Source organism: Cololabis saira, chromosome 3 (genome assembly GCF_033807715.1).
Source record: "Cololabis saira isolate AMF1-May2022 chromosome 3, fColSai1.1, whole genome shotgun sequence".
In the NCBI taxonomy this organism is placed as follows: domain Eukaryota; kingdom Metazoa; phylum Chordata; class Actinopteri; order Beloniformes; family Belonidae; genus Cololabis; species Cololabis saira.
The window spans coordinates 1514664-1536121 of record NC_084589.1 but is presented as its reverse complement, the minus strand read 5'-3'; the positions used below and the strand labels follow the sequence as shown (position 1 = coordinate 1536121).

The window sequence follows — 21458 nt, the reverse complement described above, 5'->3', positions numbered from 1 at the left end:
AACTCCAACCTCTCCACAATGGCCAAGACCAGAGAGCTGTGTAAGGACATCAGGGATAAAATTGTAGACCTGCACAAGGCTGGGATGGGCTACAGGACAATAGGCAAGCAGCTTGGTGAGAAGGCAACAACTGTTGGCGCAATTATTAGAAAATGGAAGAAGTTCAAGATGACGGTCAATCTCCCTCGGTCTGGGGCTCCATGCAAAATCTCACCTGGTGGGGCATCAATGATCATGAGGAAGGTGAGGGATCAGCCCAGAACTACACGGCAGGACCTGGTCAATGACCTGAAGAGAGCTGGGACCACAGTCTCAAAGAAAACCATTAGTAACACACTACGCCGTCATGGATTCAAATCCTGCAGCGCACGCAAGGTCCCCCTGCTCAAGCCAGTGCATGTCAAGGCCCGTCTGAAGTTTGCCAATGATCATCTGGATGATCCAGAGGAGGAATGGGAGAAGGCCATGTGGTCTGAGGAGACTAAAATAGAGCTTTTTGGTCTAAACTCCATTCGCCGTGTTTGGAGGAAGAAGAAGGATGAGTACAACCCCAAGAACACCATCCCAACCGTGAAGCATGGAGGTGGAAACATCATTCTTTTGGGATGCTTTTCTGCAAAGGGGACAGGACGACTGCACCGTATTGAGGGGAGGATGGATGGGGCCATTTATCGCCAGATCTTGGCTGGGTCTTCCAGCATGACAACGACCCGAAACACACAGCCAGGGCAACTAAGGAGTGGCTCCGTAAGAAGCATTTCAAGGTCCTGGAGTGGCCAGTCTCTCCCGTATTTACTTAGGTTACTATGGGGCGAAGGAATTGGTAATAATCTGTGCTCACGTTCACTTTTCCCATAGGACTCAATAGACTCAGGAGCTGCTGTTAGTCTCCTAAAGGGGCGGGGAGTGGGGGAACCCACGTGACACAGATACAGGAAACACAACCGGAGTGGGGGGGAGAGTTTACAATAAAACGTCTCTGCCAGAACTCAAACACAAAGACATGGGCTTCAAAATAAAACAGGAACTACCATAACAAATTGTGGTAACAAATTGTGGTCCATTCTTCTTTCCAACGTTACTTCAGTTCATTGGTGTTCGTTGACAGTAACTTCTACACAGTTCTCGGAAGGTCTCAGGTCTGGACTTTGACCAGCTCATTCCAAAACCTTTATTCTTGTACTTCAGTTTTACTTCCATTTTCTTTGTTTCTTCTAATTGTGTTGTCCTGAACTTCAACATTTGACCGGATCATTGAGGCCTGTAGGCTCTGAGATGGAGATCTGATCCTGGAGTAAATGTTTTCTTTTGTCTTTCCCTCTTGGCATTGTTTTATCACACACTTGAATGTTTCAGACCGGAAAACCGAAGAAACGTCTACTTCTCTAGAGTTCTGCACACCTCTGATGATCACTTCATCAATGCTGGTCATAAGTCGGTGATGGTAGTGATTATTTCATCAATGATGACAAGTTACTGAACGATGGTGATCAGTTCATAAATGGTGGTGATTATCTAATCACCATCGTCATTGATAAACTGATAACCAGCATTGAATGATAGTCACTTCATCGATTGTCTTCATTCATAACGAGTAAAGAGGTGAGAATGTAGAGGTGACAGAAGTGACGAGGCTGAACTAAACTATTGATGTGTTTGTAAAAATAAACTCCCAAGGCCTGACTGACATGTTTATTTCAGAAGAGCTCTTTAACTTCCTATCTTCTACTCTGCTCTTATTTTCCAGTTACACAAGTTTGTGTATCCCGTCATCCACGGCTGTATCCTTCCGCTTGGTTGTCTGCTTGGAGTCAGTGGTTGCTCTGTTTCTATCTTAGCGTTGGTCTCTTAACACAGCTGACAGTCATCAGCATAAACACCAGCTGCATCAACGGAAAGCTGTTTGAGTGGAGCATCATCTCCAGGAGGAGCTGCTTCAGAGCCGGCGTCCGCTACTATGTCCGAGGTAAACGCTTACCTCGTTTCCTCTAGAGCAGGGGTCGGCAACCCACAGCTCTAGAGCCGCCCTAGTGGCTCCTGGAACTTTTTCAGAAATGTTTGACCTTTTTTTTCCATTTTTTCTTTTTTTTCTTCCTTTTTTCCTCTTTTTTTCCTTTTTTTCTTTTTTTCTTCCTTTTTCCTTTCCTTTTTAATCTTGACATTTTCCTAAAAATTTTGACTTTTTTCTTGACATTTTGACTTTTTTCGCGAGATTGTACTTCAACATTAATCTCAACATTTCGACTTTTTTCTCGACAATTTGAATTTTTTTCTCAACATTTTGACTTTGTTCACGAAATTTTGACCTTTTTCTCGACATTTCGACTTGTTTCTCAGAATTGTACTTCAACATTAATCTCTACATTTCGAATTTTTTCTCGTCATTTCGACTTTTTTCTCGACATTTCGACTTTTTTCTCGACATTGACTTTTTTCTCGACATTTCGACTTTTTTCTCGAAGTGCATAATGAAAAAAAAATCTTCCCCCAGTTATAACTGATAAAGATACATGCAGCATGTGTTGCCTTCATTCTAAGGCTTGTACAAGACTTCTCATTTTTTGCGGCTCCAGACATATTAGTTTTTTGTGTTTTTGGTCCAATACGGCTCTTTCAACATTTTGGGTTGCCGACCCCTGGTCTAGAGGAACTCTTCTGCTTATTTCCAACATCAGTACCGGCTGAAAACATTCACTCAGATAAGCGACACAGCGGCATTAGAGCTGGTAATCATTGGTTAGGTTGTCAGATAGTAAAATGTGATTAGATCTAGTGATCAGTAGATCGATAAATGTGTTTAGCAGGACTCTTTCTTCTGTCTGAAACTTTATCAATATGTTTTTGTAGGCATCGATGTGGAGGGACATGCCGCAAACTTTGTAGAGACAGAGCAGATCGTTCAATACAATGGTGCCAAAGCTTCTTTTGTTCAGGTGAGTGAAACGGGATTTAAATCTTTTGAAATAATGGTCATTTTCACATTTAGAATTTAAATAATGACAGACGCTGTCGCTTACAGCTCTGACCCTACAAAAGTAGTGAAACATTGCTTTAGTTGAGTCTCATTTTTTTATGTTTACAGCACTGTAGAGTGGATTTTAATGATTACTTCTTAAAATATTATATAAAAAAACGGGAGAAGCTCTTCAATCAGGGTTTTTTTTATACTTTAGTGATTATAAATGATGAACAAAAGTTAGTTCACCTTGTTGGGATGAATGAAGTGCAGTCATAATGTGCAGGTTTGATTTTAAAAAAACAAAACAACAAATTATAAAATCAAATGTTTGGTGCTAGTGTTAGGCTCTATTCAGACCCGGTGTGGCCTTGTGCTGCTGTAGCCCATCCACCTCAAGGTTAGACGTGTTGTGCATTCAGAGATGCTCTTCTGCAGACCTCGGTTGTAACGAGTGGTTATTTGAGTTACTATTGCCTTTCTATCAGCTCCAACCAGTCCGGCCATTCTCCTCTGGCATCAACAAGGCATCTGCACCCACAGAACTGCAGCTCATTGGATATTTTCTCTTTTTTAGACCATTCTCTGTAAACCTTAGAGATGGTTGTGGGTGAAAATCCCAGTAGATCAGCAGTTTCTGAAATACTCCGACCAGCCCGTCTGGCACCAACCATGCCAGGTGTAAAGTCACTTGAATCACCTTTCTTCCCCGTTCTGATGCCCGGTTTGAACTGCAGCAGATCGTCTCTTGACCATGTCTATTGCTGCCATGTGATTGGTGGATTAGAAATTTGCGTTAACGAGCAGTGGGACTGGTGTTCCTAATAAAGTGGCTGCTGACTGTATTTTACTGTATATGTACGGTCCTGCATTATCTTGGTTATCCTGCAGTCAATGTTGGTGCTCTTGTTTGTCCGTTAAACTTTGCATACTGCAAACTACTTACTTGATTTAAAGTTTTAACCCAGTTAACAGTTAAGTTCCATAACGGAAGAATAAGACCCCGTCCACACGTAGCCGGGTATTTTTAAAAACTAATATTTCCCCCCTCCGTTTATAAAAAAATTTGCATCCACACATAACCGAAGATCTGCGTTTTCGACCACATTCAATAAGCATTCTAACCTGTAGATCATCTGCGGCTCCCAGGGAAGCTGCACCTCCGCGGCTCTGCGGGCTCCGCGGGGCTCCGCGGTCCCTACACCGTAGGGTGCGCGTCGCCGCGTACCCTACGGCGTAGCCTCTGTGTCGGTGTAACGCGGTGGTCAAGAGCAGAGACCATTTATTTAATAAATAGCTTGGAGAACAGATGCTGGATCATCTGTAGTTTTGTAGTGAACAAAAGTCGCACGTCAGAGCAGATTTGTTATTGTTTTGGCGCATAATGTGACGTTCGAAAACGCAAAACTCCGGTTGTGTGTGTCTACACGCATCTACATAAACAGAGTTTTCAAAAATCTTCACTTTGCCCGGAGTTTTTTTAAAGCTTCGTTTATTTGCGTTTTCGTGTGGATGACAGGTCAAAACGTAGGAAAATATCTCCGGTTTAGCAGATATCCGCAGATATCCGGCTACGTGTGGACGGGGTCTAAGTGTGGTGTGTTTGTTTCTTCTTCACAGACTAGAGGTTCCATCCCCATCTTCTGGTCCCAGAGGCCCAATCTAAAGTACAAACCCAGACCTCAGATCAGTAAAACACTCAACCACGTCAGTTTGTTTTACTCTTGTCACATCAACAGTTTGTTTTATTTGTCACATCATCAAGGCCTTATGCCTGTTTGGACTCTAGCTCTCATGCCTGTTTTAATCTGTTCTTTGTTTTCTCTTCAGCTCAATGGATTTCAGCGGCATTTTGACTCACAGGTTATTCTCTATGGAAGACAAGTTGTTTTGAACTTGGTAAGAAGAAAAAAAGGGTGTAGAGGATGTAATCAAAGTGTCTATGTTTATCGGTAAATGCAGAGGTTTTGCATTTACTGTTTAGGAATTTCAGACATTTTAAGGAAAACGCCTCAGTTTTTAGGATGTAAAATATAATTGGACAATTGAAATGAAGGCTTTAAAGGAGCATGAGGCAAGAATAAGAAATGAGACTCATTAGCGCCACGATGGCCGTCGGGGGTACTGCAGCCAACAGCGAAGCCGGCACGGGAGAACGGGGAGAACGTGCATGCAGCGTCATGTGACGTCACATCCGCAGGACAGCGCGGGAAATTCGGCCCCCGAATTGCAGCACATTTTGCAGCACAGCCTGTTCAAGGCAAAGGAGAGATACACTAGAGGGCTCATTCTTTTTGGTTTGGAACGCTTCATCTGACATTATTACTAGAAAACTTAAAACGTATATGAATTTTTTTCATAAATCCTGCCTCAAGCTCCTTTAAGAAATAGTTAACATTGATTTTGAAAATCTCTAGATCAACCAGAAAGGCTCAGAAAAACCACTGGAACTGGCCTTTGACAACATGGTCACGTGCTCGGCGAACGGCTTGATCAGGTAAGATCAACAGCAGTTATGCCTGAAACTTTAGATCTGGTCTGGTCGTGTGATGATGCTCCAGGGGGTTGAACCCGTTGACTCGTTGCTTCCCTGCAGGTACATTGCCTTTGACTTCCATAAGGAGTGCAGTCGGATGAGGTGGCACCGCCTTCAGATCCTACTGGACATGGTTGCTGACGTGCAGGAGGAACTTGGGTTGGTGGAACTTCCTTCTTTTATGTGGTCAGCAGACACCAGTGTGTTCCTCAACAGATGTTAGTGTGTGTAAATTCATCATAGTGGGTGACTTAACATTAGTGCTGTCAGGCGATTAAAAATATTAATCTATATTATAAAATGTATCTAATTAATTAATCAAATTAATTGCATTTTAATCTCATATCTGCTAAAGGTCCCCAAATAAAAAATTCTAATTCTAGGACATTGTAAAATTGCAGTGCATGACTAATCAATTGAATACACTAAGAAGAGAAGATTTGAAACCCACATTTTTATTGGTGAAGTGTTTCATAAATGAAATTCAAAAGAAAAAGCTCAAGCACATCAGCAAACCAATTAGGCCAGGTGCATTATTCAAAAATGCAATACAAATACAGTTAAATAAATAAAATTCAGAAATAAAATAAGGCTGAGTCTCAAATAGGCACTTAAGCAGACTCTCAATTCAAAATTAAAACTAAAGCTGACTCAATACAGCGATTCAAGTACTGGTAGCTGTAACGTTTACAGTGGAACTTGTCTCAAATTGAATTGAAATTGAATGACATTGTGTACCGATGCAGGTATTTCCTGGTGGATGTTGATGGGAAGGTGCTGTTGAGCCAAGAGGGGACTTTTCGGTCCAACTGCATGGACTGTTTGGACCGAACTAATGTTGTCCAGAGTCTGCTGTCCCGCCGCTCTCTCCAGTCACAGCTGCAGGTAACTCACACCTGAGACAACCACAGGTAACTGCTGCCCATGAGTTCATGTTCAGGAACATTAAGTCCTCTCCTGCTGTTGTGGATCAGTCGGTTGCTCAAGCAGCACTGATTTTAAAGACAAACATACCAGAATAAGTGGTACCATGGTGGGGTATAAACCACAGGCTGCTCAGAGGTTTGGCTGGAGACTTTGGCTGGAGACTTTGGTGTTCTGGATCGGCTTGATTTTTGGATGGAACTGAGACTGTTCTGCAACAGATTCACAAACTCATATGGAATTTTTAAGATGTTGACGTGGTCGACAAAGTTCCAGACCTGGACCTCTCGCTGGTTCCAGCAATGGAGTTCTCAATGATTCCCGACCTGGACCTTGCTGGTGCCTGTCACAGACCTGGACCTTGCTGGTGCCTGTCACAGACCCAGACCTTGCTGGTGCCTGTCACAGACCTGTACCTTCCTGGTGCCTGTATCAGACCTGGACCTTGCTGGTGCCTGTCACAGACCGGACCTTCCTGGTGCCTGTATCAGACCTGGACCTTGCTGGTGCCTGTATCAGACCTGGACCTTGTTGGTGCCTGTCACATACCTGGACTTTGCTGGTGCCTGTCACAGACCCGGACCTTCCTGGTGCCTGTATCAGACCTGGACCTTGTTGGTGCCTGTCAAAGACCGACCTGGACTTTGCTGGTGCCTGTATCAGACCTGGACCTTGTTGGTGCCTGTCAAAGACCGACCTGGACCTTGCTGGTGCCTGTCACAGACCCGGACCTTCCTGGTGCCTGTATCAGACCTGGACCTTGTTGGTGCCTGTCAAAGACCGACCTGGACTTTGCTGGTGCCTGTCACAGACCCGGACCTTCCTGGTGCCTGTCAAAGACCGACCTGGACCTTGCTGGTGCCTGTCACAGACCCGGACCTTCCTGGTGCCTGTCACAGACCTGGACCTTGTTGGTGCCTGTCACAGACCCGGACCTTCCTGGTGCCTGTCACAGACCCGGACCTTGCTGGTGCCTGTCACAGACCTGGACCTTGTTGGTGCCTGTCACAGACCCGGACCTTGCTGGTGCCTGTCACAGACCTGGACCTTGTTGGTGCCTGTCACAGACCTGGACCTTGCTGGTGCCTGTCACAGACCTGGACCTTGCTGGTGCCTGTCACAGACCTGGACCTTGTTGGTGCCTGTCACAGACCTGGACCTTCCTGGTGCCTGTCACAGACCTGGACCTTGTTGGTGCCTGTCACAGACCTGGACCTTCCTGGTGCCTGTCAATGACCCGGACCTTCCTGGTGCCTGTCAAAGACCGACCTGGACCTTCCTGGTGCCTGTCAAAGACCGACCTGGACCTTGCTGGTGCCTGTATCAGACCTGGACCTTGCTGGTGCCTGTATCAGACCTGGACCTTCCTGGTGCCTGTCAAAGACCGACCTGGACCTTGCTGGTGCCTGTCACAGACCTGGACCTTGCTGTTGCCTGTCACAGACCCGGACCTTGCTGGTGCCTGTCACAGACCTGGACCTTGCTGGTGCCTGTCACAGACCTGGACCTTGCTGGTGCCTGTATCAGACCTGGATCTTCCTGGTGCCTGTATCAGACCGTGACCTTCCTGGTGCCTTTATCAGACCCGGACCTTCCTGGTGCCTGTCACAGACCTGGACCTTGCTGGTGCCTGTCACAGACCCGGACTTTCCTGGTGCCTGTATCAGACCTGGACCTTCCTGGTGCCTGTCATAGACCTGGACCTTGTTGGTGCCTGTATCAGACCTGGACCTTGCTGCTGCCTGTCACAGACCTGGACCTTGCTGGTGCCTGTCACAGACCCGGACCTTGCTGGTGCCTGTCACAGACCCGGACCTTGCTGGTGCCTGTATCAGACCTGGACCTTGCTGGTGCCTGTATCAGACCTGGACCTTGCTGGTGCCTGTCACAGACCCGGACCTTGCTGGTGCCTGTCACAGACCTGGACCTTGTTGGTGCCTGTCACAGACCTGGACCTTGCTGGTGCCTGTCACAGACCCGTCAAACCCACAGTAAAATATTTGTTCTTGTTCTCTCCAGTGAAGATGAGGTGGAAGGGCATGTCTGGAAGCTCGTCTCCATCTCGTTTCCTACTGTGCTCCATGTGGACAGGTAGATCTGGTTCAGGATGCTCCTCTAGGTGGACATCTGCTGATTAGTTATGATTGACATTCAGAAATGTGCACACGTTCTGACGATCACACCTGAGTTTTAAGAGCAGCTTGTGCGTGAGGAAGTGAAGGATGTGAAGAGGTACAGATTTATGGAGATTTCAGACATTTTTGTCTTGTGACTCAGATGAAGACAAAGTCACATTAACCTATTAAATCCAAATTACAGAACATTGTAAAAAAAAAAAAAAAAAAAAAACAGTCCTCTTTCACAGTTGTGGCTGCACAAACTGGAAACAAACCACATTAAAAACACTGCTCCATCCAGTTGCTGACTGGGGAGGATTCATACTTGTAATGGGGGGTATTTTTTCAGGGAGCGGGAGGAGCCATCACTTTAGTTTTTTCAGGTTTTGTTCAAATATCAACAAGACGTGACATCATCCAGAAATCCCTTACGCTCCTTATGAAAGCCAAAATGATATTTGTGAAAGTCTTGGACTAAAGTTTGCCTCTCATGTGTTTTGTGTGTGTTTGCAGAGAATGGGAGTCCTCAGCCTGGGCCAGAAGGTTGAAGATCAGATGGACTTTGAGAAGATGTACAAGAGTGGTAGGTCAGACAGTGGTGAAGCAGACACACCAACACCATCCATGCCCAGTTTGTGAATAAGCAAAACACTGCATACATACATACATACATACAATAATCACAATCACCCTATTGCTTAACAGCATAAACATGCATAAAACAGAGTAAAATGTGAAATACGATAAAGAGCAGCAAAGTTGAGAGGGAGCTAGCGACACGGCAGCCATCCTCGGCGCCACAGCTTCTCTTATTGATCTGATCATTTATAAGTAGGATGTGAAAACAGTTTTAACTAGTAAAATATGAAAGAAACGATTTCTTCTCTCTGAATGAATGTGTTCCTGCGTCTCTTCTTTTTCATGCAGCCTGGGCCAACAACGCAGATGCTTGTGCCAAACAGTACGCTGGAACTGGCGCCTTAAAGACCGACTTCACCAGGTCAGTACGCCAGAACCGCTCAGTCTTCACACGTAAAACAGAACCGCTCAGTCTTCACACGTAAAACAGAACCGCTCAGTCTTCACACCTAAAACAGAACTGCTCAGTCTTCACACCTAAAACAGAACCGCTCAGTCTTCACACGTAGAACAGAACCGCTCAGTCTTCACACGTAGAACAGAACCGCTCAGTCTTCACACCTAAAACAGAACCGCTCAGTCTTCACACCTAAAACAGAACCGCTCACTCTTCACACCTAAAACAGAACCGCTCAGTCTTCACACCTAAAACAGAACCGCTCAGTCTTCACACCTAAAACAGAACCGCTCAGTCTTCACACCTAAAACAGAACCGCTCAGTCTTCACACCTAAAACAGAACCGCTCAGTCTTCACACCTAAAACAGAACTGCTCAGTCTTCACACCTAAAACAGAACCGCTCAGTCTTCACACCTAAAACAGAACCGCTCAGTCTTCACACCTAAAACAGAACCGCTCAGTCTTCACACCTAAAACAGAACCGCTCAGTCTTCACACGTAAAACAGAACCGCTCAGTCTTCACACGTAAAACAGAACCGCTCAGTCTTTACACGTAAAACAGAACCGCTCAGTCTTCACACGTAAAACAGAACCGCTCAGTCTTCACACCTAAAACAGAACCGCTCAGTCTTCACACCTAAAACAGAACCGCTCAGTCTTCACACCTAAAACAGAACCGCTCAGTCTTCACATGTAAAACAGAGCTGGCCAGTCTTCACACATTAACCAGAACCAGTCAACCACCAATCCCTTAATCCATCCATCCGTCCGTCCGTCTGTCCACGACTCTGATTTGACCCACTGTGACGAGTCCCCAGCCCTCCTGCTGAGATGATGATGATGAGACGTGTACCGTAGGGTACACGGCTACGCGGGAGTCTCTCCGTAGCTACGCCGTAGCCTGACTTGCACCTCCCAAAACATGTAACTACGACGCAACGCAGACCGAGAGGGCTGTGATTGGATTGCTTGGTAGCAACGCATTTCCAGTTCCGGTTCGTGAAGCAGTAATGAACTTTCAGTGCTCTTTTCTTCGTGTGTGTGTGTGATTTTTTGTTGTTGTTGTTGTTGTTTTTTTGCACATTGTCCTTATCTCTTTGATTCACTGTGACCGGAAAAACCGGAAGCTAAACAAAGTATCAACTAGTGCTCTGGGGGGGGTACTGCACCGCGTTGAAATTGAGTGACGGAGAAGTCCGAAGGGTTCACGAATGATGGCGTCACGGCAACCATAATTCAGGCTTTACTCGGTATAGTTTGGTGTCTGTTAATAAATAAAGCTCTCATCAACCTCCTGCTGATTGTTTTATCGTTTATATTGTCTCGCACTGAATGACATCTTCCCCGACTTAACCCCAAACCAGCATAAAAGATACACTGTATATAAATAAATATCCCTTATTTATCAACTTAAATAGTCCAGTCAAAACTGTTCATGGCAATTCTTTACATTGGAAAAAGGAAGGAAAAAAAGGATTGATTTCACCAGATCAGTTCCAGCCCAGTAGTAATACAGGACTGTCTCAGAAAATTAGAATATTGTGATAAAGTTCTTTATTTTCTGTAATGTAAATATGTCATACATTCTGGATTCATTACAAATCAACTGAAATATTGCAAGCTTTTTATTATTTTAATATTGCTGATCATGGTTTACAGCTTAAGAAAACTCAAATATCCTATCTCAAAAAATTAGAATATTCTGGGAATCTTAATCTTAAACTGTAAACCATATATCAGCAATATTAAAATAATAAAAGGCTTGCAATATTTCAGTTGATTTGTAATGAATCCAGAATGTATGACATTTTTGTTTTTTTAATTGCATTACAGAAAATAAATTCAATTCAATTCAATTTTATTTATATAGCGTCTAATACAACAGAGTTGTCTCTAGACGCTTTACAGAGACCCATACCCAGAACATGACCCCCGAGCAGTTATTACATAAACAATGGCAGGTAAAAACTCCCCTAGTGGGAGAAAAACCTTAAGCCAAACAGTGGCAAGGAAAAACTCCCCTTTAGGAGGGAAGAAACCTTGAGCAGGACCAGGCTCATCAGGGGGGACCCTCCTGCCGAGGGCCAGACTGGTGGGTCAGGGACGGCAACAGCACAGCAGGCAGGTGGAAGCAGCAACGGGATGACCGGGGGTGGGGACCGCAGGCCAGCACACAGCTCCCGAAGCTCCGGCCCAATCAGCAAGTCCCAGGTTGGGGTGCAGGGTCAGGAAAAGACTTGTGCTCCGTAATGCAAGCTACAAGCCACCCACGGCCACCTGCAGGACAAAAGAGAGAAAAGGGAGGAGAAGGGGGGGCCAGCAACGGGATGACCAGGGGTGGGGACCGCAGGCCAGCACGCAGCTCCCGAAGCTCCGGCCCAATCATCAAGTCCCAGGTTGGGGTGCAGGGTCGGGGAAAGGTTGAGAAGGGGCAGGGCCAGGGAGAGGAGTCTTGAGGGACGAACATTCTCCCCCGCCCAAAAGGGGCCGTTACCCTGCCCCCCTCACTCCCACACTGCAGGTTCCGGTGTCCGGCAAAGGATGCTGCAACATGGACAAAAGAGAGAAAAGGGAGGAGAAGGGGGGGCCAGCACAAGAAACCACAGGAGCGACTCTGACACACTAAAGTTTACACTACCTAGAGATTTACCAACACCAGCTAGAGGTTTACTAAACACTAACTATAGGCTTTACTAAACAGAAATGTTTTAAGTTTAGTTTTAAAGGTGGAGGTGGTGTCAGCCCCCTTAACCCAGATTGGAAGTTGGTTCCATAGTAGTGGCGCCTGATAGCAGAACGCCCGCCCTCCAAATCTACATTTAGATACTCTAGGAACTACGAGTAAACCTGCACTCTGAGAACGGAGAGCTCTGACAGGAACATAAGGCACTATCAGGTCTTGCAAATAATGCGGAGCTAAGCCGTTTTGGGCTTTATACGCAAGTAATAAAATTTTAAATTGGATTCTGAATTTTACGGGTAACCAATGGAGCGACGCTAACACTGGAGAGACGTGGTCTCTCCTGCTAATTCCTGTCAGTACTCGTGCTGCTGCATTTTGGATCAGCTGGAGCCTATTCAGCAAATTACTTGGACATCCTGCTAACAACACATTACAGTAATCTAGTCTAGAAGATACAAACGCATGAACTAGTTTTTCTGCATCACTCTGTGAGAGGATTTTCCTAATCTTTGCAATATTACGGAGATGGAAAAAGGCTATTTTACAAACCTGATTGACATATGGTTTAAACGACAAATCCTGATCGAAAATAACACCAAGATTTCTCACAGTTGCACTGGAAGCCATCGCAACACCATCTAATCCCTTCCTAAGATGCTCTGGACCAAGAATGATAACCTCTGTTTTATCTGAATTTAGAAGCAGGAAATTTCTGGACATCCAGTCCTTGATGTCCCTAAGACATGCCTGAAGTTTAACTAACGGTTCTGTTTCATCCGGCTTCATAGACAAATAGAGCTGCGTATCATCAGCATAACAATGAAATTGTATGCCGTGATTCTGGATTATACTTCCCAACGGCTGCATGTATAAACTGAACAAGATTGGCCCTAGCACTGAACCCTGCGGAACACCATAACAGACCCTTGACTGTTCTGAAGAAACCTCATGTACATGAACAAACTGGAACCTGTCAGATAGGTATGATTTAAACCAACATAGAGCTGTCCCTTTAATCCCAACAACATGCTCTAACCTGTGCAGTAAAATGCCATGATCTATAGTGTCAAAAGCAGCACTGAGGTCCAGTAGAACCAGTATGGACACTAATCCCTTATCTGAGGCCATAAGGAGGTCATTCGTGACTCGAACAAGTGCTGTCTCTGTGCTATGATGGATTCTGAACCCTGACTGAAAGACTTCAAACAGATCATTTCTATACAAATAGTCACATAACTGGCTTGAAACTGCCTTTTCCAGAATTTTAGACACAAATGGAAGGTTGGAAATTGGTCTATAATTAGCTAAGGTGTCTGGGTCAAGAGAAGGTTTTTTAAGTAAAGGTTTAATTACTGCGACTTTGAAAACCTGTGGTACATATCCTAAACTTAGGGATAAGTTAATTTGGTCCAGTATTGTCGTACCAATAAGAGAAAAAATATGTTTGAATAGTCGAGTCGGGATGGGGTCTAACATACATGTGGTTGACTTAGCTCTATTAACGAGTGAAGTCAGCTGAGGGAGGTCTACAGGATCAAAACAGTCTAGAGACAAGTCAGAGTCTAGGGAAGTCGCTAAAGCTGAAGAAACACCTACAACCGGCTGGTTGATTTCTTCTCTAATTCTCGCGATTTTACTGTTGAAGAAGCCCATAAAGTCCTCACTACTGAGAGCTGCAGGAATGCACGGCTCAACAGAGTTGTGACTCTTTGTCAGCCTGGCTACAGTGCTGAACAGAAAACGTGGGTTACTTTTGTTATCCTCTATCAACGTTGAATAATAAGCTGTTCTGGCTTTGCGAATGGCTTTTTTATATACTATTAGAATATCTTTCCATTCACGATGAGAGTCTACAGACCTACAAGAGTACCACTTCCTTTCCATTTTACGCACGTTTTGTTTCAACATGCGGATATCTGAATTATACCAGGGAGTTAAGCTCCTGTGGCTAGAAACCCTCCTTTTCAAAGGAGCAACTTCATCTAAAGCTGAATGCAACAAATCAGCAGTGTTACTAGCAAGGAAATCAACATCTGCAGAGGTAGAACCCAGGTCACTGGCCTCGACTACATCACTATTTCGCACTGTCGTAAGATAAGCAATGGCCTCCCTAAATTTAACAATAACTTCATCAGACAAACATCTGCTAAAATAATACCTCCTATTTTGCACTTCAACATCAACAAAATTAAATTCAAACGTTATTAAGTAATGGTCGGATAAAAGGGAGTTTACAGGTGACACCAACAGACCATCAGTTTCAACACCGTAGGTGAGAACGAGATCGAGAGTATGATTAAAACAGTGCGTCGGTTTATCCACTTTTTGTGAGATACCCATTGATTCTAGAAGAGAATCGAAGGCTAATTTAAGATTATCGCTTTCAACATCCATATGAATGTTAAAATCACCCACTATGATGAATTTATCTGTGCTGATCAATAATCCAGAAAGGAAATCTGAAAATTCAGACAAAAACTCCAGATACGCACCAGCAGGGGGCCGGTACACTACCACTAACACAACTGGCTTCTCTGATTTCCGGCTCGGAAATTTCAGACCAAGCATGAGGCTTTCAAATGTATTATAGTTGCACTTAGGTTCAATTTTTGTTTCGAGACCGGAGTTATAAATTGCTGCGACTCCTCCGCCTCGGCCCGTGCTTCTAGGAATGTGATGATTAAAGTAGCCGGGCGGAGTTGATTCATTCAAACTAACATACTCTTCCTCCTGTAACCATGTTTCTGTTAAGCAGAAAATATCACTCCTGCTCTCTGTAATTATATCATTTACTAACAGAGACTTAGAGCTTAATGATCGTATATTTAGTAGTCCGCATCTAATTTTTAGGTCTGTAATTGGTACCAAATGTACATTGGTTTTAATTTTTACAAGGTTATCTTGGTTAACGCCTCTATAACGCTGCACCTGGTGAACTTTTGGAGGGCGGGGAACTGCAACCACTTCTATTTTGCTAGGCACCTCTAACTGACTAAGCCTCGCCTCCAGCCCTGTTAAACTACAGCTCTGCATCCTGGCCTGGACCCTGCATTGTCAGGGGGAGTGTCTAATAACATTGGCCAGATTTCTAGACATAAGAGCTGCACCATCCCGGGTGGGATGAATGCCGTCCCTTCTAATCAGACCGGGCTTTCCCCAGAATGTCTCCCAGTTGTCAATAAAGTCCACGTCGTTTTCTGAACACCACTGAGACAACCAGCGGCGGAGCGAGAGCATGCGACTAAACATGTCATCGCTGGTCAGATTGGGGAGGGGGCCAGAAAAACCTACAGAGTCCGACATGGTCTTGGCGAAGTTACACACCGAGACAATATTCATTCTGGTTACTTCCGACTGGCGAAGACGGGAGTCATTAGCTCCGACATTGATGATAACTTTACCATATTTACGATTACCCTTTGCCAGTAGCTTCAAATTTGCTTCTATGTCACCCGCTCTGGCCCCCGGGATACACCTAACTAAGGTCTCTGGAGTCGGCTTCACATGTCTCACAATAGAGTCTCCAATCACCAGGGTCTGTTTCTCAACAGATGTGTCGCTGAGTGGGGAAAAACGGTTAGACACATGAAGCGGGTGGTGTTCCGTGAGCCCTTTAAGACTACCCTTCCTCCGAACCGTCACCCAGCTGCCCTGCCTGGCCGGCTGCTCGGGAGCTGCAGGGGAGCGGTTACGCTCAGCTGCTACGGGCCGGTCCGCCGCTAGCTTAGCCTGGTTAGCTGAGGAGGCTCTCGGACTATGGTTTAGTTGGCCAAACCGGACCTCTAACTGACTGAGCCTCGCCTCCAGCCCTGCAAATAAGCTACACTTTAAGCACTTACCGTCTTCACTAAAGGAGGCAGAGGAATAACTAAACATTTCACACACTGAGCAGGAAAGAGGTGAAGCGGTGGGAGCCGGAGCGGCCATGCTAAGATGCTAACGGAGGCTAACGGACAGAAAATGTATCGGTGATTGGTGACAGTGAAAGTTACGGAAGAGAAAATGAGCGAGTGTTGAAATAAAGACAGTAATGTACCAGATATAGTGCTATTTTACCAGAAAACAGTCTAAGTTTTAGATAAAAAGTCGGGAGAGATCTGAGCCTGCAAACGCCGTGAGACGGCAGCAGCACAGACCGCAACACCAGGAAGTGACGCGATGCGTGACGCAATACGTTACCCAATCAGCAAGCCCCAAAGGCCAGACAAAATAAAGAACTTTATCACAATATTCTAATTTTCTGAGACAGTCCTGTATATTCTTAATGAAAAGAAGAAAGAACCCAAGTGATGATCCGTCCCGGGACACAGGAATCATCCAGCGGTATCTTCTCGTTGTGGATTTTCTGTCTAACTCTCCGTTGCTCGCTCTGCCGAGCGTTTAAAGCTGAGGAGATGGTCCGTGTCCCTCCGGCCTCTCACTCATCCGTAGTCGGCCTCCTAAAGGTGTAGGTGTATTATATTTGGTTCATTTGAAGAGTCCTTGTATTAGCTCCTGTACCTTTCTATTTTGGCTTTCCTTTTAAACAAGGCAAAGTACATGCAGTACTTGTAGTACTGTATAGTTTTAAGGTTCCCAATTAGCCTCTTAAATACACCACATTCTTGTGGTGGTGCCGTGTCTCACAGCATCCTGGTGGACCTGTTACGCTCTGAAAAGGAAAATGTTGCATGCTCCTGCCATTCGTTACTCTTACACGACTTAAAGGAGCTGTATGTAAGAGCAATAATAAAACGAATCATAAAATGACCCCGATATGTCAACAGACATTTAAAAATCATGTTCATTTCAAATACTTATGTCACTGACAACAGCACTCAAGCCAGGATATTCCAGTTTAAAAAGAGGAGTTGCAGCCCTCAACTGATGTTTATGTTGTCATTTTTTGTTTTGGCCTGAAGCTCCACCCTCCACCTATCTCCCAATCACCAAGTCAGTATTGTTTCTGAAGCTCCACCCTCCACCTATCTCCCAATCACCAAGTCAGTATTGTTTCTGAAGCTCCACCCTCCACCTATCTCCCAATCACCAAGTCAGTATTGTTTCGGCATCCGGGTTGCCAGCTCGGCTCTAATTATGGCAGCCATGGCAGCCTACGTTCCTGCTGCATTCTGCAGCCTACCTGGAAACCTCTGGTCGGGGGGAGGAGGGGGAGGGTACACGCCGCTCAACAATATTTTGAAAGTGACTGCAGTACCAGTTTTGGACATTTCATACAGACGGCTCCTTTAAGTAGCGGATCACAAGCAGGATGGGATGTGTGGACGCGGCCACAGGACCCATGACCAGTCAAGAGTCATGCATGTTCTACTAATCTCTGGTTCTAACAAGGGATGCCCCGATACCATTTTTTTCACACCGAGTACGAGTATTTTAATTTGTGTACTTGCCGATACTGAGTACCGATACGATACTTTTACCACAAAAATAACTAGGCTAAAAATGCAATGAAAGATGCAATGAATTGGAAAACAGGTTTTATTTGCAACAAATAAATTCAATAAAAAAAAATAAAATGAGTAGAATAACTATTTTAAACAAAAAATAATTTTTCTGTGTAAATAAAAAGTCCCCACCCTGGCACTGTCTTCACATTTAAGAAAATATCTAACATATAACTTATCAATGAAACATCATATCTTGGCTCGAGTGCGTCGAGAAGACGGTGAAATCCTCCGTCTTCTCCAACTTCAGTGGCTGCTTATCCAGCGCTTTATAACGGGTTAGAGCCTCCAGTATTTTAACTTGTCTCTTGTCATTGTCTGTCTCTTCTGCAGAACCTGAGCTAATGTTGCTGTTGTGTTCTTGCAGAAACATTAGTAAACTCTGTATACTCAGCTTTATGATGCGTCTGGAGATGTTTTATCAAGTTGCTGGTATTAAACCACGTATTCTCCTTTCCTCCTCTTGACACCTTAGCAGCAGTAGCTTCAGTCTGCCTTGCTTCTGTCGTCCCTTATTTTGAACTATGTCCACACTACTGACGTCCCGCTGCATTAATTGTTGCTATCTTGTCTGAAACGGAGCTGCCAGTCTCACTCATGTATCACTCTCTTCTCACTCATGTATCACTCTCTTCTCATCACCACGCTGACTGCAGCTCAACATTTCCCCCTAGAGTCACTAACCAGTAACTACAACAACAATGAAGTATCGGTGTGTGGTATCGGAGAGTTTTTGCGAGTACGAGTATATGAGAGCAGCATCGGCCCAGATACCAGTATCGGTATCGGGGCATCTCTAGTTCTAACCCAACTGGAGAAGTGAGCTGGGGTCATTTCCACCCTCTGTGACCCTGGACAGGATGAAGAGATTGTAGAAGAAGGATGGACGAGAGGCTGCTGAGTGACAATCATTTCATTTGTAGCTGGATTTTTTTAAATTAAGGTGAACAAAAACTTCACAGATGTTCAGTTGTGTTTTAGAAAACTCCCCAGCTTCTCTGCAGGGCTGCATGTCCTGAGTCTTGAGTGCAACTGCTGCTGTTTTTAGGACAGGAAAGAGAACGTACGTGGGACTGCTTATGGATGGCTGGAACTCCATGATCCGGTATTACAAGAACAACTTCTCCGATGGCTTTCGACAGGTGAGTGTGTACTGGTCCTTATCCTGCATCCATGATTACTGAACTGCAGACAGCATTGTGGTAGAAAGCTGGAAGCGCTCAGTTGCTCCGTCTCCATGCAGGACTCCATCGATCTGTTCTTGGGGAACTACGCTGTGGACGAAGCTGACTTGAGCACCCCGCTGCAGGACCCCAAGGACTGGAAGTTTTTCACTGTGAGAAAATGTCAAAGACACAAACAGCTGCATTTGTTTTCCAAGGCAATCATCATGATTCTGGTCTCCTCCTTCCCAGTTGCCTATCGTTATGGTTGTAGCTTTCTCCATGTGCATCATTTGCCTGCTCATGGCTGGTAAGAACTACTACATTTAACATACATTTAAGACCTGTTTAAAAGCACAGATACATACAGGACTGTCTCAGAAAATTAGAATATTGTGATAAAGTCCTTTATTTTCTGTAATGCAAAAACGTCATACATTCTGGATTCATTACAAATCAACTGAAATATTGCAAGCCTTTTATTATTTTAATATTGCTGATCATGGTTTACAGCTTAAGAAAACTCAAATATCCTATCTCAAAAAATTAGAATATTCTGGGAATCCTAATCTTAAAGGGGACCTATTATGAAAAACACGTTTTTTCTTGTTTTAACATATATAAAGTGGTCTCCCCTCACCCTGCCAACACAAACACAATGAAAAGCAACCGAATTCTGCAGGGTCTGTACACCCCGCCCGGGGCACTTCCAGTGTGCCGTTCAGAATCTGCGCCTATGGTGACGTCACCATAGGCGAAAAAGTTTTTTTTTTTTTCCAGTGATGAGTTTTGTTTTAAGTGTAATGAGATTTTTTTTTAATAAAATGAGACATTTTTAACTAGAAATAAGACAAATATTCTTGTTAAGATTGTGAGTTTTTGCAGTGATCCATGTTACTTATCCTGTGAATGACAGAGTCATATTGATAAGTTCAGAAAAGTGTTTTTTATTGTTGTGTTTTGATGTATTTGATGTAAGCCCAGTGGATATTTAAAGCTTACAGAAGGCTGCATTTAACTGCATTTAACCCCCCCCCAAAAAAAAAATCATTTAAAAACACATTAGTTTGATGGAGTTAATGAAAAATATTAATTTGCTGAAAAATGTTGTGACTAAAATGTGTGAAAATGTTTTATGGTGAAAACTGAAATGTGTGTGTGTGTTGGCAGGCGACACGTGGACGGAGACTCTGCCGTACGTTCTGTTCTGGGGCAGCGCCAGCGCCGTGACTGGAGGACTCATCCTTTTCAACGGACGAGACTTCGTGGACGCTCCCAGACTGGTGCAGAAGGAGAAGCTGGACTGAACGTGTGTGTGTGGAGAGCAGCCGGGCCCCGGGGGCGGCTGGACACCCACCTCCACCTCCAGCTGGTCCTCGCTGCCCCGCCGGCCTCAGCGTGCACACAACCTGAGCCTTTACTGACGCACGGGCAGAGCTCTGCACCCGTGTCTGTGACAGGTGACGCTTTTCCACTAGAACTTACTCAGCCCGACTCGACTCGCCCCAGTTTTGAGCTTTTCCACTAGGGGTCTAACGTGCCGAGTAGATACTTTTCTGTATCTATTCTGCCGAGGTTCTAAGCTGCTGAGTGGGCTGTATCTGACATCATCACACTACAGGACACCGATTGGTCGGGGGGTTGGAGTCAGACGTCTGAGTCAGGAGGAGGAAATCAGAGAAAGAGACTCTGACGGATTCTTGTTCATTTTATTCAACCAGCAACGGCAGCAAAAGTCTGTTTCATGATCCAACTCTGAGGTGCAGATGTTCATAAACCTGGTGCTGAGGAGAGAATTAAAAAGGGATCTAGACGGAGATAAGGAACGACCAGATCTACCAGGAGCTCTGTCTCTTCATAGCTGCTCACGGCTCCAGCTGACTTTTCAGCAGCGCGGAGACAAACTAAAAATTAAAAAGCGTCGCCACTTGAAGCTTCTCTCACTCTCACACTGCAAAAACTCAAAATCATACCAGGAATATTTGTCTTATTTCTAGTTAAAATGTGTCATTTTTAGTCAAAAAATCTCATTACACTTAAAACAAGAGTCATTACCAGAAAAATAACTTATTTGACAATTTTCACCTGTTTTCAAGTAAATTTTCACTTGAAATAAGTAGAAAAATCTGCCAGTGGGACAAGATTAATCTTCTTATTACAAGCAAAAAAATCTTGTTCTACTGGCAGATTTTTCTACTTATTTCAAGTGAAAATCTACTTGAAACAGGTGAAAATTGTTGTTTTTTCCAGTGATGAGTCTTGTTTTAAGTGTAATGAGATTTTTTTTGACTAAGAAATAAGACAAATATTCTTGTTAAGATTTTGAGTTTTTGCACTGCATTTTTTAACTTGGTATTGAACACAAGCCACACAGACCCAGCAGCACATCTATCATCTCCTCCAGGTTCTACATCTCTAGTGTTGTTGTCTTCTTCATTTAGATACACAATCAAATACGTCAATACAGCAGCTTCTCCAACCTCCTACTGCTGATCTGGGTGTTGAAAAGAAACGAGGGCAAGGCGAGTCGAGTCGCGCTGAGTAAGTACTAGTGGAAAAGCGCCAAGGGAGGCAGAGCTCTGCACCACATCCGTCC

At 44.5% G+C, this 21458-nt stretch overlaps 1 protein-coding gene across 2 annotated transcripts in view; it reads left to right on the top strand.

Annotated features, from left to right (window-relative positions):
* Positions 1-20940, top strand: part of LOC133424527 (phosphatidylinositol-3-phosphatase SAC1-B) — a 38920-nt gene extending 17980 nt beyond the window's left edge. For both annotated transcript variants that reach the window (XM_061715204.1, XM_061715198.1), the window contains 14 exons: positions 1748-1781; positions 1865-1966; positions 2848-2933; positions 4577-4663; positions 4787-4855; positions 5374-5453; positions 5553-5651; positions 6239-6377; positions 9047-9116; positions 9461-9533; positions 18748-18841; positions 18943-19035; positions 19115-19172; positions 20033-20940. In XM_061715204.1, coding sequence (XP_061571188.1) covers positions 1748-1781; positions 1865-1966; positions 2848-2933; positions 4577-4663; positions 4787-4855; positions 5374-5453; positions 5553-5651; positions 6239-6377; positions 9047-9116; positions 9461-9533; positions 18748-18841; positions 18943-19035; positions 19115-19172; positions 20033-20169 — 1221 coding nt within the window. In that variant the 3' untranslated portion in view covers positions 20170-20940. The remainder of the gene's footprint in view (positions 1-1747; positions 1782-1864; positions 1967-2847; positions 2934-4576; positions 4664-4786; positions 4856-5373; positions 5454-5552; positions 5652-6238; positions 6378-9046; positions 9117-9460; positions 9534-18747; positions 18842-18942; positions 19036-19114; positions 19173-20032) is intronic.
* The last annotated feature ends 518 nt before the right edge of the window (positions 20941-21458 follow it).